The 15,706-nt window shown below is 42.8% G+C and overlaps 1 protein-coding gene across 1 annotated transcript; it reads right to left on the bottom strand.

The window, feature by feature from the left end:
* Positions 1–6,923: 6,923 nt before the first annotated feature.
* On the bottom strand, positions 6,924–15,402 carry LOC124264286. Its single transcript, XM_046699028.1, has 5 exons — positions 15,355–15,402; positions 11,201–11,314; positions 9,097–9,291; positions 8,030–8,405; positions 6,924–7,364 (listed from the first exon to the last, which is right to left on the bottom strand). The coding sequence occupies exons 1-5, from the start codon at positions 15,400–15,402 to the stop codon at positions 6,934–6,936; spliced, it is 1,164 nt and encodes a 387-aa protein (XP_046554984.1). The 3' UTR covers positions 6,924–6,933.
* Between the last annotated feature and the right edge of the window lie 304 nt (positions 15,403–15,706).

Raw genomic sequence — 15,706 nt, 5'->3', positions numbered from 1 at the left:
TAGCGGTAAGATGACTCTCAAGCCTTATCCGGGTTGTAGCCTTGGAGTGAGTGATCTGATCTTTTTCTGATCATCATAAGGGCGGTGGGGTGTCCTTGATGTAAACTCAACTATGTTCTTTTCCTATTATTTCGTCCCAGGATATAGTCTGGTTCACCGTGAATAAAACATCACGAAAATATAGTGTTTGTATTCACAGCAAATGGTCTCGACATGACTCTTCTAGCTTATACTGCGCTACGTCGTCGAAACGCTGAAATAATAGCAGCTTGGAACCTTCCTTCTGTACAGTCAGTACCCATAGCCGATTCCCAAATAGGCACACTGTGTGCATTGTGAGTACTCCCCTTGAACAATAAATCACAAAGTGACGCCAATCCAGACACCAAGTCAGTACTAAGTTCACAAAAATCAAGATAAGCGCACGTAAAACTACATAGATCAGCATGATTTCCGAGAAGGGCTAAATAACACCCACAGTTTCAACAGCACCAGTGCCTCTATGAACGGCGATAAGCTTAACATATTTAGCTGATGTATAGAAGTACACCTACGTCACAATCTTTGATGCCTTGCCTGTAAAAGCTTACTTTCATTAAGAGCATCAAAAGGCTTGATTCAGACATTCAAAAAACAATAGAATGACTTTGCTCTACTTGTTCACACTCTGATATGCAATGACTAAAGACAATACCGACAAGAAGGCGCCGACAAAAGGCCACAACTACCTTCAGAACCACTTGGAGAACAGCTATGTTATTTCAACAAATTCAGAATCCGATATGGAAATGTTAGAACGTAAAGCGGTTTGTCAACACCCAAATGTACCAACACAACAATCTCCTCAAACAAAAGTATCAATACCTTGCGTAAACACGACTAAATATTTCATAAGAGGATTATATGAGTGTAGCATATGGTGAGTGAATAAGTGAGTGAGTTTAGTTTTACGCCGCTCTCAGCAATATTCCGGCTTGATGGCGGCGGTCTGTAATTAATCGAGTCTGGACCAGACAATCCAGTGATCAACAACATGAGCATCGATCTGCGCAGTTAGGATACGATGAGATGTGTCAACCATGTCAGCGAGCCTGACCACCCGATCCCGTTAGTCGCCTCTTACGACAAGCATGGGTTACTGAAGATCAATATTCTAACCCGGATCTTCACGGGTAGTGCAGCACATGGTGAGTCGCTTGTACGAGATGCAGGCGGGTAGAATTGACGCCTTGTTGGCTGTAGTGTAGATGTGTTGGATTTGAAGCATTTGCAAAATTAGGCACACCTACTTATTCGATATTACACAAAGACAGTGATGAATATGGTACAGGGAGGGATTAATGGATGTCATTTTAGTGGGGAGTAGCGCTTACGACAGCAGGAGGCAATTGTCTGAAGCACTTGGTGTCACAGGCGGTGCCGATGGAACTACTAACGTTTACTCAAGTACTTGCACACACTCCATATTGTTACAATATCAGATATAATCATACCACCATATCACAATGTTGGACGGCATTATTGGCCTCGTGGTGAATTGATGTGGTTACCTTATATGACACACATTTTCATATATAAAACATCGGGTCTATCCATATGTAGCGGTCATGATATGTTCCAGTCCACATGACCTTGAGCTGGCTGACACGGTAAGAATGTCATGGACGAGATCACACCCGTCAACTTACTCCCCCGTCAACAGAAGACACGCCCCGGGCATTGAATTAGATGTACCCCCTCGTGTATGCCCATCTGCTAATTTATTGCCACCACATGTACACTACGATTTGGATGAAAATCGCCCTTCGGTGAGATCTATATTTTTGCAACAGTCAGCAATATTGCATTTTTATTACACACGTGGTGGAGAATCATGCTATCGGATCCTAAATCGTACGATAAGATATAATATACATTTATTGATTTTGATTTTAGGTCAATTAATCAATTACTTGCAACTTGCTTTAACTGTATTAGTACACAATTACGAGATCTATCTTCTGAGCTATTATGATTATCTGTTTCGCGACGAGACTCGTGAAGGTCAGGGTTAGAATGAACCTTCAGTAACTCATGCCTGTCGTAAGAGGCGACTAACGGGATCGGGTGGTCAGGCTCGCTGACCTTGTTGACACGTGTCATCGGTTCCCAATTGCGCAGATCGATGCTCATGCTGTTGATCACTGGATTGTCTGGTCCAGACTCGATTATTTACAGACCGCCGCAATATATAGCTGGAATATTGCTGAGAGCTGCTCACTTTTAACAAAACTCACCCACTCACTCATTTCGCGATTACCTCTGCTTACACTTTGGATGACATTTTACTTGCAGACTTGTAGCTGAAACCTTCCCCTATCTGCCATTCCGTACCTGAAACTAAGAAGCAATCTTGATAGTGGAAGGAATGTGCCCCCTCCTGCTGTGTCATGTAGAGTTATGTGGCCGCGGCATATGATCGAAGCAAACATGACCAACTTTATGGGATGGGAAAGTTTCTAGAAGATTGGCGGTACCTCAGAATGAAAGCGTGGATAGGGTGATTCACAGCGCTGACCACCTGACTTGTGGTGTGTTTGCGTTTTACATCGAACTTTCCTCAACTTCCAACACAATACAAGAACACGAACACAAAGATCCAGGTTAGAATTGATCTTCAGTAACCCATGCTAGTCTTAAGAGGCAAATAACGGGGTGTGGCGTCCGGCTCGCCGACTTAGTTGACACGTGGCATCGTATCGATTATTTACTGATGGCTGCCATATAGCTGGAATATTGCTGGAATATTGCTGAATGCGGCAAAAATACATTCAATAACACATATAATGACTCAACTATAATGACTCAATTGGTTTAGGAAGTAAACATTTTAGTTAATAATATTTCCACAATGTTACCATTTCATATTGCACTAGTATTCTGCAACATTAATTAGTAGTAATGGATAAAAGGTTTATTTCTATTTCATAGTTTTTTTGGAATGCCACATTTCATTATTTAAGAAGTGCTCAGTTTATGTCAACCTTAAGATGAGGGGAGATAATTTCTTGGGGGCAGAATGACCATTTGGTTTGTGCTGCAAGCACATGTGACACAGGCAGGACTCATGAGGGTCTTAAGTAATGGTAAGCCAAATGTTATTCACTTATCAATCTAATGTTTGAAACTTAGACTCAAGAATAAATGAAGAAACAAGAATTCTAATTTGTTATCAACAACACAAGTTATGCTGTTTGAAGATATTTGACAGTGAAACATTACAGGCAAAATTATATTATAGGACCTGTAGTTACGTATGTGACTGCTAACTTATAACTTCGAGTTTCAAGATAATCTACTTTTACTTACAGATCATATGCGGTCATTCACCGATTTTCCAATTCGGTTATCTTTATTTAACTTAGACATTTACTCGCAACTGTAGCAATGCTTACAATGGATAACAATGTTTCGACATATAACGATTGTAGGTAATCCGACATGCTGGTGATTTCAGTTTTGCTGTGGACGAATAGCTGTCCAAAGTGTCTCTGAAGGAACGACTACGTTTGGTATTGAGATTCCTAATTTTACCGATGGCATGTTAGCACACTACGACTGTATGAAACATGGTTGTACTGGTTCGGTTATCTTTCTTGCTGGAATATTGCTGTCAACGTCAATGCCAATGTTCGTCAATATCTCTCCCACTCGTAATTATCATTTTCGGAACTTTTTAATTTCCTTAAAATAACAACAAAGGCACGTCTGATTTCTATATCATGTTTTGAAACCTACTTTCATGAGAAATGCGATTTGTCAACATTTTCAGTCCGAGCCTTTCAGACTGGGAAAACAAATTTGTGCGTGTTTTCCCTTGTCAGAAAAAAGAATTTAAACATCTCATCCTCACGGAAATAAAGACTGCAGAGTCTGGAAATTAGGATTCCTTGTAATGGGTATGTAAAAGATCATGGCATCATGACAGCACTTCAGCTTCTGTTTCGCTCTTAATGGCGTATCTTTCAAGCTACATTTGTTTCATTCCCGACATGTCTGTCTGCCATAGCAGAGAGAGGTTACACAATACACACAGGGAGCCTGACCAGTCGCCTCTTACGACAATCATCTGCTACTGAAGATCAATTCTAAACCGGATCTTCAGTCCCTTAGGGATGTAACATGGATACTGACACTAGTAAGGATTCAGGAATTTTCTCCTGTTCTTCCTGGGATATAACATCAATGCTACAACTTGGTTTGCATGATGAACAAACACTAGCCAAGGATAACTAAGATATTTGTGTGGCTGTTTCTGTTTTATGCCTTGTTGAAGTATGGTTGACAACACCTGTATACTCAGCTCGGGCCCGAGACCACACTTCAGCAAAGGTCAAGACTCTTCATCCCGATTGCGGTCCATTTGTCACCACCAAACGTTGTGACGGAACATATTTGCCAATACATAGGTTGATAGTGTCCACAATCAACAACGTTAAACCTTGGTGCTGTTACATCCTTCTCTGGAAGATACTTAGCTACCATTGTCACTTGTAGATGCCCAGCCTATTCAAAGGCCCACTTCTCAAAGGTCACACACGTTCTTGTTGGCTGTCTTTTTTATGCCCCAGAAAGTCCTATTTCACCACAATTGAACTACCTTATAAGCCGACTGTTAATCACCCATGAGGATGCTTCCCCACTCCACAGGTCGTGAACAGAAGAGCAGTTTTGAACAGTTGTCACATTTCTGTATGAACCTCAGCTGTCAACAACACGGGGATGGTGTTACACAACCATTGACTTTTCGGGGTCATTTATTTAACGATATTTGGAATATTCATTCAGTTAAAGAGAATCCTTATCTCAACGTAATTCAAATAAATCAGCATTATATAATTGGTTGAGGTACTTAAATTTTAGCTCACCTGACCACCGTTTGTTTGAATCCCATTGATGGCTGCCATGGCCTCTGAGTTGTAAGGGGAGCGGTGGGGTAGCCTAGAGGTTACAGACCCCGGGTTCGATTCCCCACACGGGTACAATAGGCAAAGGCCATTCCTGGTGTCCCCCGCCATGATATTGCTGGACTACTGCTAAAAGCGGCGTAAAACCATACTTACTCACTCACTTACTCTTCACGCTGAAGACCTGGATTCGATTCCCCACATGGGTACAATGTGTGAAGCTCATTCCTGGTGTCCCCCGTCGTGATGTTGGTGGAATATTGCTAAAATCAATACTCACTCACTCACTCAGTTGTAAACATACACCAAGTTGAAAGGAGAAAGAACGGATCGACACATACGTTCTCTTTCAGACATGCTACATGTCTCCCAAAATGTATACCCTGTAACCTTCACTTCGCAACAAAGACGTTCGAATCCGATGGTCGCCCTGAAGGTCATATTGAAAGAACAATGAACAAGCATCAAACTGGGATATAGAGCAAGGTCTTGTTGGCTTGTTAGTATATGGCAGGTTTCCGTGTTAGACTGTGGCATGGTACCTCGGCGGCCTGCAGGCACGCACGCAAACACACATCCAAGTGCAATAACCAGGAGGGCATGTAATTTGAAGGTCATTTCACCTCGTCACACACAATGCACGACATTCCCTGCACAGTGGTCCGCCCTTGAGGATGCAGGACGACTGGTTATTGTCGTAAATGTTAACCTCGAGTTGCTGACGCCTATTTGTCTAAACATGTGTCCAGGGTTTTGGGGGTGGGCTGACAAGGGGGTAATAGTAATAATGATAAGAACATTTCTTATGCGCTGAGTTTCGCTCCACGGAGGGGCACGCTCCTAGCGCTATACAATCTGATTTTTATTACCCCGGTTAAACCAGTGAGGCGCTAGAAGGTTAATAGTCACATGGCTGCAATCTTTTTTTTTATTCCTGTACTCAATAAGCCTCATCTTCTTCTCTTATAGTTACATGATTTATCACATCAGGTACCCATCGGGAACAAACTCACTTGCCTAATGTGAGACCACATGTATTACATGTGCTTCGTTGTGGGGCAGGACTGAAGTCCTAGAAACTCTCAGGAGCCAAGCTGCCAAACACGATCACCCATCCAAGGACTCTCCGCGCCCAACGTTGCTTAACTTCAACTGATTTGTGACCTGAGCTCTGTGCACAGGACAACACACCACCAACAGTGTAAACCAACCAATAACGGAAACAATAATTACCACTATTACTGTTGCAGGTCATATATTTATGCCTTCGTATATAATGCGCCTTCGTATACTAGTATTCTACGACTTCCAGCTAGACAGTCCACAGCCCACTATCCCGACACAGTGGCGATGACCGTGGGGAACGGCATCAAAGGGGTTTAACTACACACTCGATCGTCGTTCATCCTCATGATGTTAAGCCCATTTCTGGTGTCCCCCGCTGTGATATTGCTGGAATATTGCTAAAAGCGGCGTAAAACTTTACTCAGTCAGTCAGTCATGATATTTCAGGAATGGTATTGCCGGATAAACGAAAGGTGCACATACGATATCAATGTACGAGATAGGCCCGTCCGACCGCCCGAGACGGGCTACATTTCTGGCGGACGGTCTTGATTTACAGCTTGCAAGCCCGATGGTCTCGTAAAAGTTTCAGACACAATTTTAGTCGGATTTCTTTGAAAATGACTGTTGTGAATAGACTGTTAGACAATTAATACACGCCTCTGGTTCATTAAATTATTTATTTTTAACTAAAAATTGAGTTCTTTTCTTTAGATTGTCTGACCTGGTTAAATCCATTTTGGGTTCATAACATGTTGAAGTTACCAGCCCTGATGTCTGGCTGGGTTTTTGGCTTATTTCCTACATTATGACACCCTGAATTGTGATGTTTTGCCGACTATTGTGATATACATGTAACTCAGATCACATTCACTCAGTTACAACAATATAACCATGGAACCATACCAACAAAGATCGCAAGTTATCCTTTATTGTAAAATCTTTTCAGGACCCTGTAAGATTGGCATTCGCCGCACAAGTGATCAAAGCAAAACATCTGGAGGTTGGGTTTGCAAAGATCATCGCAGATTTCGCTGCAGAAACGGTTTTCTGTAGTTGTTGTTGTTGCAACCGTTGTCGTGGTTCTGCGTGGTCGGCGGGTGGTAGTTCTGCGTGGTCGGCGGGTGGTAGTTTTAGGTGGTGGTCGGGTAGTAGTGGTAGTTGTAGTGGTAGTGGTACGTTTCGTCGTCGTTGCCGAACTCTTGTCGATTTTCTTCCATGGTGGAATCCGCTCTGCTCCGCTTCTTGTGATCATGACGTCAGCGCAAGAGAAGAAGTGCTCCTGGATTGACCCACATCCGGTACAACACCTTTCTTTCCCATGTACGTCTTCCTCACATCCCCAGCTGTTTCCTGGAATTGAAAACAAATATTGTTATTTTGTGTTTTGGAACTCAAATTAAACTTTTAATATTCTTTTTTTTGTACAAGCTGTTTCTTTCAAGCAAATACAAATATATCCAGGCATCCCCACCTGTCCGACAATATCAACTTGTTGACCAACGGGAAGCCTAGGATTGAAAATGAAATCGATGAAACCTCACACACAAACGACCACCATCCACCATCGGGGCAGCAATCAAGTTGTTATGGTTAGTTTAATTTGCCCGGCATGATAGAAACACAGGTTCCATGTCCGAAACGGGAACGACATGTGTAACCTATTTAGCTGGAATATGTCAAGAGCGGTGAACACTTTCTTCATAGCATGTACCTTATTCACAACCTACCCGTGAAGACCCGGGTTAGAACAGATCTTCAGTAACCCATGCTTCTCGTAAGAGTCGATTAACGGGATCGGGTGGTCAGGTTCCTGACTTGGTTGACACAGGTCATCGTGCCCCATTGGCGTAGATCGATGCTCATGCTGTTCACCACTGGCTTGTCTGGTCCAGATTCGATTATTTACAGACCGCCGCCATATAGCTGGAATATTGCTGAGAGCGGCGTAAAATTAAACTCACTCACTCACTTTTCACACATCTCATAAGCGTCAGTGTAAAATATCATAGCAATACCTGTCACATATTTCCATCGAAGCACACAGTTGAAACAGGTCATCCTCTCCGGTATCTGGAGTCGAACCCGGAAGGTATCAGCGTCCCAGTTGGGCAGCTCGAAGTGGTCCTTGCCATTATCCGCGTTCATCAAGGGTTGGAAGCATTCTTCTGTTTCGTGTTTCTTCGCATTATTGGTTGGGCATATGTCAAAGAAGAATGAACCAAAGTGGTTTGCGGTCAGCACAACAGCTACGTCGATGACTTCGCCACTAGCGTACTGAGCGACGATGTTCCCAGTAGAATAATAACCCCCTCTTTCATTATCACGGGGTACATCTTGGGCGTAGTTGTCTCCACATACACCACACTTGCCGTCATTCTGGTGAAACTGGACCTGAAGCAAACACGAGACAAGCTTGCACTGTCAGTTCAGGTCGTATCACACATCGGGTAAAGGATTACTATGATCACGATGATCACATTGGGCCAGCCCAGGTTTCTGTAGTGCGATTCTTTAGTCGCTGTGGCTGAGCGGGTTAGGTGGCTGACTTTGTGTGCTGGCGATTAGGTGCCGGACTCTGAGGGTGTGGGTTCGAATCCCGCATGGGACTCAACCAAACAAAACTACTAGAATCTGTACTTTACTAAGGAAGTGTAATCCCAAATATAACATGTTACATTTTTTAAAAATACTTTTTTCTTTAACATTTGGAATTGTGACAGAAACAGGAACTTGTTTGTGTTTTTTCTTCATCTAAAGTCAGGAATTGAATCTCTTGTCTGAAGCTATTTTGCAAAGAATGTGATAGTCGGTGCTTACTTTTAGAAGAACCAAAATCCCCAAACCCGACAATTATTAAACTTCAGAAGTTCAGTTCATACCCGAACCTTACATCGACAGGCAAATAGAGGTAATTGAACGTTAAAACTCACTCAGCGTACCGTTACAACCGTCTCTACCAGTTCCGAAAACCGGCAGCTGTGGATATATTATTGCACTTATTGATTTACATATAATTACCCGTTAGCAGTGTGCTTCGTACAGACTATACTCGCAGAGAGAAAATCCGTGTACCATTACGTACCCCAAATCCACCGCAGTAGTTTGCATTGTCGTCATAGTTGACGTGGAAGTAGTCGGTGCCGTTGAATCTCCAGGCTGAGGATCTACCTGGAGGGATCAGCATGTACCCGTGACCTTCTACATGGCTTGGCGTCATCCCCAGCAGCAGCCCCGTCATGGCCAGCGTCAACATTGTCAGGGAGGTCATGGTGATATGCTGCAAGAATGGATAAGTGTCGAGTCGAGTGAGTATAAGTTTTACGCCGCTTTTAGCACTATTCCAGCAATATCACGGCGGGGGACACCAGAAATGGGCTTCACACATTGTACCCATGTGGGGAATGGAACCCGGGTCTTCGGCGTGACGACCGGACGCTTTAACCACTAGGCTACCCAACACATCCCTAGCACAGGGGTGGTCGTGTGGAGACACGTTTATTCGTAATGTGTAATATGCGATCTGTATACCTAAAAGACGACATTGAAGCGGAAAGGGAGGAAGTGAAATAGACGTTAGGTTACAAGATGGGTATAATTCTATGTAGAACGACTATGTAGTTATTATTCGGTATCAATTTGTTGTGGTATCAATTGTGGATTTTTGTTTCCTATCAAACCACTGTGAAATGTATTCACTACTTACACGATTCAAGTTAAGTTTCCCATCTGACACATAATGGATCAAGACTGTAAGTTGTAGACAAACTTACAGTAGTCTATAAGAGGTAAACGGTCACACGCCAAATCCACACCGACAGCATGCTCATAGCTCAGACATACTATTACCCCGGATAACCCAAGCTGCTTATGATTCGCTGAAAGGTTAATAGCCACATGACTAATCCCACCGGGTACCCATTTACTGGTGGACTTTCCGCGCTCAACGTTGCTGAACTTCAACTGTTTTGTGACTGAGCTCTATGCACAGGACCACACACACCGTACTTTTGGTGAGGTGAGGTGAGATGAAAAGTACGTCCTATTTGAGAATAGTTCGTTCACATGACGACGTGCATGTGGATGTATGTGTGGCTGCTTGTACTAGCCCAGACTTAAGCCGGTTTTATAGTGCTAGCCCACTGAGATACCATGCCGCAGTTGTGCACGGATACCCTACTCAGGCACATTATACTGACTCCAAGCCGACCAGTCCTTGTTGTACCCATTAATGCCGAGCGCCAGGCAGGGACCTACAAGTACCATATTTTAACGTCTTTTGGTATGACGCAGTCGGGGATCGAACCCAGGACCCACCGCTCTCCGGCCGGCCCTACTTATGGTGATTGTTTACGGGACAAGTTGCACGTACAGTTTAACCCTAAGGTACCTGCTTAAAAATGATCGTGAAGCGGAACACAGTGCAAGGAGGAAAGTCATTTTTGGTCGTAATCTATAATAAATCTAGTTTAAGTGATAAGGCTGAAATGTTAGCAGAACGTGTAGTTAAATCATGGTGACTATACGTGTCTCCACACGACCACCCAGGTGTGGGGTTGCCTAGTGGTTAAAGCGTCCGGTCGTCACGCTGAAGACCCGGGTTCGAATCCCCACATGGGTACAATGTGTGAAGCCCATTTCTGGTGTCCCCCGCCGTGATATTGCTGGAAGTCCTTAACAAAATTAACACATGTCCATGTTGAAATCCTCGTTACTGTTACTTATGTTGGTGTAACTGATCTTCTTATAGTAATATTCAGAATAATGTACCTGTTTACAGTCAAACTGAACGATTCCATGCTTAACAAAGGCCAACGCCTGTCCAAAGAATATATAACTTGAACTTGGAACTTTCATTTCTTCTCCGTAGCAAATGTATGTAACCAAACTGGGACTAAGTAGGTGGTCCTGGTTCTTTGTTATTCATCACCTATTTGTTCTGTTTCCATCGTCTTTTAAAGAGGGACACTTTCTTCAATTAAAATTCCTTTTAAAAACTCACCACGCGTTTGTTTCAAATCAGTAAAACGCACTTGATTGTACACACGGCAATGTGGTTAATAAATACTTAGATTAATAGAATTGATATTGATGAAATGTTAGTGAAGCCATGATTATTCTGGGATGGCAGTGAACATTATATGCTAGAATATACATGTCTAGACGTAATGACGTATTTCAGTACTCACCAACGTGCTATAAGGTTGAGATCTATCTCTGTCTACCCTTGGTTGCCTGGCTGCTTCTTTGACTACTTGCGTGGCTGGTCTGAGCTCCCCCCTTTTATATACAGCACTGAGATGCTAATACAAACAGTGGTTGAGTCCAGGTAAGACACGGTGTTTTTGTCAAAGTCTACCCCGATAATGTATTCAGTGCTCGACAGAGAACAGTAAATAACCCTGATATCATCCGCCTTGTTAGCGTGTGATGACAGGGCAGCTTGTGGACAATAATCTTCTAGAATGAGTCATTCCCCGACTCAGGGTTGTTTTTGTTCTGTTGTGGTAGGTATTTATCACATATTTTGTACATCGTTTATGTATAGTTATGTCTATTTTGTCAATGTCTATGAGGAAAACTTAAATCCCTCCCTGTTGAACCTGTGAATTAAGAGTAAGAAAAGTAAAGAAAGCGTTGACCGATCTGCCCTATTATGTGATAAGTGTGACACCGTGGCTGTCGATGATGAATTTCATTTTGGGTTGTCCTTACTATAATAGTAGCAGAAATAAATTCATTCCAAAATATTTTCATTGCTATCCTTCCCGGGAAAAACTACAACTTACGTCTTCAACAAATGTTGATATTTTGAAGGGACTTGCATTGTATTTGAAAAGAAATCTCTATGTAAAATGATTCCCATATTTTGCAGTAACATGATTTCATGTGTTATATAAACCGAATTATTATTATCATTGTTAGATGTTGTAGTAAGAATTAATGGAGAACGGGGAGAAGGAAACCCCCCACTTGGGAACTTAGCCTGCTCCAGTGAGACGCCACGGTTCAGTGGTTACAGATATTAGGAGTTCTGGGCTCTCTGCTAATTAAGTGATGTGGGAGAAGGTTAGGCAGGAACATTAGATATCTGACAAACCAAAGACAAATATCAGCTATCATAAAAAGACCATCCAAATGTATTACAAAATACACCAAGAGTTTTGTATACGTGTTTGTTTTATGCCGCAGTCAGTAATAGCCCAAGTATATCACGCTAATTTAAAACAATCCAATCTGGTATAGATAGCCCGGTGATCGATATTATGACCAGCGTCCTAATGTGGCAGGATTCTACAACCGAGTATGATGTATGTAGTCTATTTAGCCCAAGACATATTGGAGACAACAGGTCGTTCCATTCTATCACAGTCACTGAGAAGTACTGCTGCATCACTTAAGGTAGTTGGATATTTATATGACATTGTCTATTCAGTAGACAACTGCACATCCCATGGGGCAGGTTGACAACGTTCAAGTACGCGTCGGCCGAGGTCATCCTACAAATACTCGATGGAGTTGGATCGGGCGATTTGGAAGGCCATGGAAGCAATGTAGTGTTCTCATTCTGAAGATGCTGAATAGTGGCATGTGCTGTGTGTGGCCTGGCATTATCTTGCTGGAACAACTCCCTCTGGCGGTCACCGATCGGAACCATGTGAATACTTAAGAGTTCGTCTCTGTACCACATAGCAGTTAAATTGCCCTGAAAGCACACACAGATAGACTTCTGTGTGTAGGATATGGCTCCCCACATCATGGCACTCTCACCACCATATCAACCTGGGCGACACAATTCTGGGCAAAACATTCATTTTGACGTCGATAGACACGCATTCTTCCGTCACGGCGCTGATGCAGAAAGCGTGTTTCGTCACTTAACCATACACGCCACCAGTTTGGTAGATTCCAGAATCGAACGTCATTGTACCACTGGACCGTCAATTTAGTCGTCGCAACAAAGGGCCAAATGTTGTCTTTTGGCTCGAAGTCCAGCCTTTCGTAAACGATTACGAATGGTTTGCGCTCAAATCATAGACATTGAATTTGCAGTTGCAGTTGCTGTGACAGTTCGATTCCGCAAATGACTCGGAAGTACCCGACGTACCTATCCTGCACTGCAGAGGCAATTCGAGGCGGATCTTGCGTAGAATTATTATTGTTTATATCGATCCCATAAACGACTGATAGTACTCTGGAGAACATTAAGGTGACGTGCAACGGCTGACTGAGACTCCCCAGCCTCCAGACGTCCAATGGCAACGTTTCGATTTACAGCAGTGAGTAGCAGCATAACGATATTCTTTCATTAACTAAAAAATGCCAATTTTGTCTAAAAGCAAAACTAGGCAATGTCCCCTGCTCAGGATTCCTCAGAACTGCACGTATATATTGCGAACCACGTTTTCTCAATAACAGTTTCATGGAAGTTGACACTTTCGAAGGTAAACGTGCATTAACGTTTCCGAAGATGCGTTTTTTGCGCTGTGCATTCGTTCCACTTACACAAGCCAGCATTATGACGGGGAAAGTGTAAAAATAAGAATCATCATATATCAGTATTACCAGTCCCATGCGTTTCTTTTTTTTGGAGTATATTTGAAATTCAGCTGATTCATGGGATTTAGTGCAGACAAAGGGTTTCGTAGATTATGTGAGTAGCACAGAGATATAAAGTGGTGACTGCAAAGAAATATGCAAAATGATAAATATACTAGAGAATCGACGCCGCGCATGGCGGAGAAGATCAAACTGTAGCCGACCTGACAAGGTCCGGGTTAGAGTGAACCTTCAGTAGCCCATGCTTGTCGTAAGAGACGACTAACGGGATCGGGTGGGCAGGCTCGTTGACTTGGCTGGCACGTGTCATCGAATCCCAATTGTGTAGATCGATGCTCATGCTGTTGATCACTAGATTGTCTGGTCCAGACTCGATATTTTACAGACCGCCGCCATATAGCTGGAACATTGCTGAGTGCGGCCTAAAACTGAATTCACTCACTCACTCACTCACCTATCGCCTGTAGAAATCGACCACTAAAACCACTTTCGCCCAACTGCTGACGGTAGCGGACAGTGGTGTTACTTTATTCCACAGTACATCGTTTATAAAGGTAATAACTATTCATATGCTATAGTAATGGAAAATAACCAAACCGCTTTAATTTACACACAACCCGCGGCGGGAAACACCATTGCCTAATTGGTCTCCATTTTACAAAGCTCTCGTAGCGCTACGAGTATCGTAAGTCAATGTTACAGTATAGGAGGTAGGAATGCTACGAGGAAAGTTACGAGATCTTAGGCTTACGAGAGCTTGGTGAAACGGGGCCCTGGTGTGTTTTATTGTTTCGCTAGTCTTGTTTCTTGGGACCTGCTCACACTGTTAACATGAAATTCTCAGTGTGTTAAGTTCAAAGAGAAACTTAGCTGTTGTACCCAAACCCTCGTGTCCCTTTAATGCTTTGAATTTGAGCGTGTGGTAAATAGTGGTAACTAGGTCCATTATAAACAGCTGTATTAAAGTGAAATAAACTATCAAATAGTCGCCGGAAACAAAAGTCTCTGTATCCAACTAAATTTGTGAATGTTCGAAAATAATCTTGACCAATCGGGATATATATAGACATGGCGTCATCTGTTGGTGTTATGTACGAGTGCCTCTCAAGGACACCCAGGGCACGTTCTGGTTAAGGTATTTGCTGTCAATCAGATGTCCGTTTGTTCGAGCAAGTCCAGGATTTTCCTCCAACAACAAGGAAAGCAGATGAAAGGGAGATCGGGGGGTCTGATTTGCAAGAAGAATGACAGGTCCGTGTCACTACCGTCAATATTGACACAAACCTTCCGATGTACATGCATACATACTTTCATGTTGGAGGGGCAATGGCGGACAGATGGGGAGGAGGGGGTGAAGGGGGAGCGAAGTTCTCTCTAGTGTTTGCTGCCCTCAAGTACTCAATTAACCTTTTCCTGTTTATGCACATATCAGTCGCTGTTAACAAAGGTATGTCCTTCGTCCCCACCTGAGGTACCTGTTAACTTCGTATGTGATTGTATCAAGGTCAGTGAAGAGAAAAATGCAAAAAGTGCTACATTCATGTTGAATACAAAATAATTATGTTTTATTTGTATTACTGTGTATTCCCTGAGTTATAAGCTTACATTTAGTTGAAGATCAATTCTAAGGGAACGTTCAAAATATATGTCAGTGTGTGTGTGTGTGTGTGTGTGTGTGTTTGATGATGATTTTATAGAGAAGCATGTATGTACAATATGAATGCCCCCGAAATATAAATAATAATAATAAAATAAACCCCTCCAAAATACCAAATCCATAAACCAACAAAATACAACTTATGTACAAAGTAAGTGACCCCGTGCATGTCATGTACACAGTTGCCGAGTACATGAAGCCTAGTACATGTGTACAACATAGGTGACACTACCACCCCACCCCCACCCCACCACCCGCTTTAAACACCCCACACTGCACCCTAGCCATAAATTATGAACGGTCTCCAACCCTGATCTTAGGGCGTAGTATTACTTGTAACCTGCCCATGAACTACATTTCATAATACACACACACACACACACAGAAGGTTATACCGTGATGTCTTTAAATTGCTTTGCAATGAATACATGTTGTACGTCACAATTCCATATACCGTATCATGATATAACGAAAACAT

The sequence above is a fragment of the Haliotis rubra genome, unplaced genomic scaffold, assembly GCF_003918875.1.
Source record: "Haliotis rubra isolate DU_JTF1 unplaced genomic scaffold, ASM391887v1 Scf919, whole genome shotgun sequence".
Taxonomy (NCBI): Eukaryota; Metazoa; Mollusca; class Gastropoda; order Lepetellida; family Haliotidae; genus Haliotis; species Haliotis rubra.
Note: the sequence above shows the minus strand (reverse complement) of the source record. Positions and strands in the feature narration are given on the sequence as shown.

Excerpts from the sequence above, each read along its gene's own strand:
- LOC124264286 (XM_046699028.1), bottom strand. The coding sequence starts at position 15,402 with ATGACATGCACGGGGTCACTTACTTTGTACATAAGTTGTATTTTGTTG. Across the intron at positions 9,292-11,200 it reads CTCAACCTTATAGCACGTTG|CATATCACCATGACCTCCCT; the intron begins GTGAGTACTGAA and ends CCATTCTTGCAG. Across the intron at positions 8,406-9,096 it reads ACTACTGCGGTGGATTTGGG|GTCCAGTTTCACCAGAATGA; the intron begins GTACGTAATGGT and ends TGTTTGCTTCAG.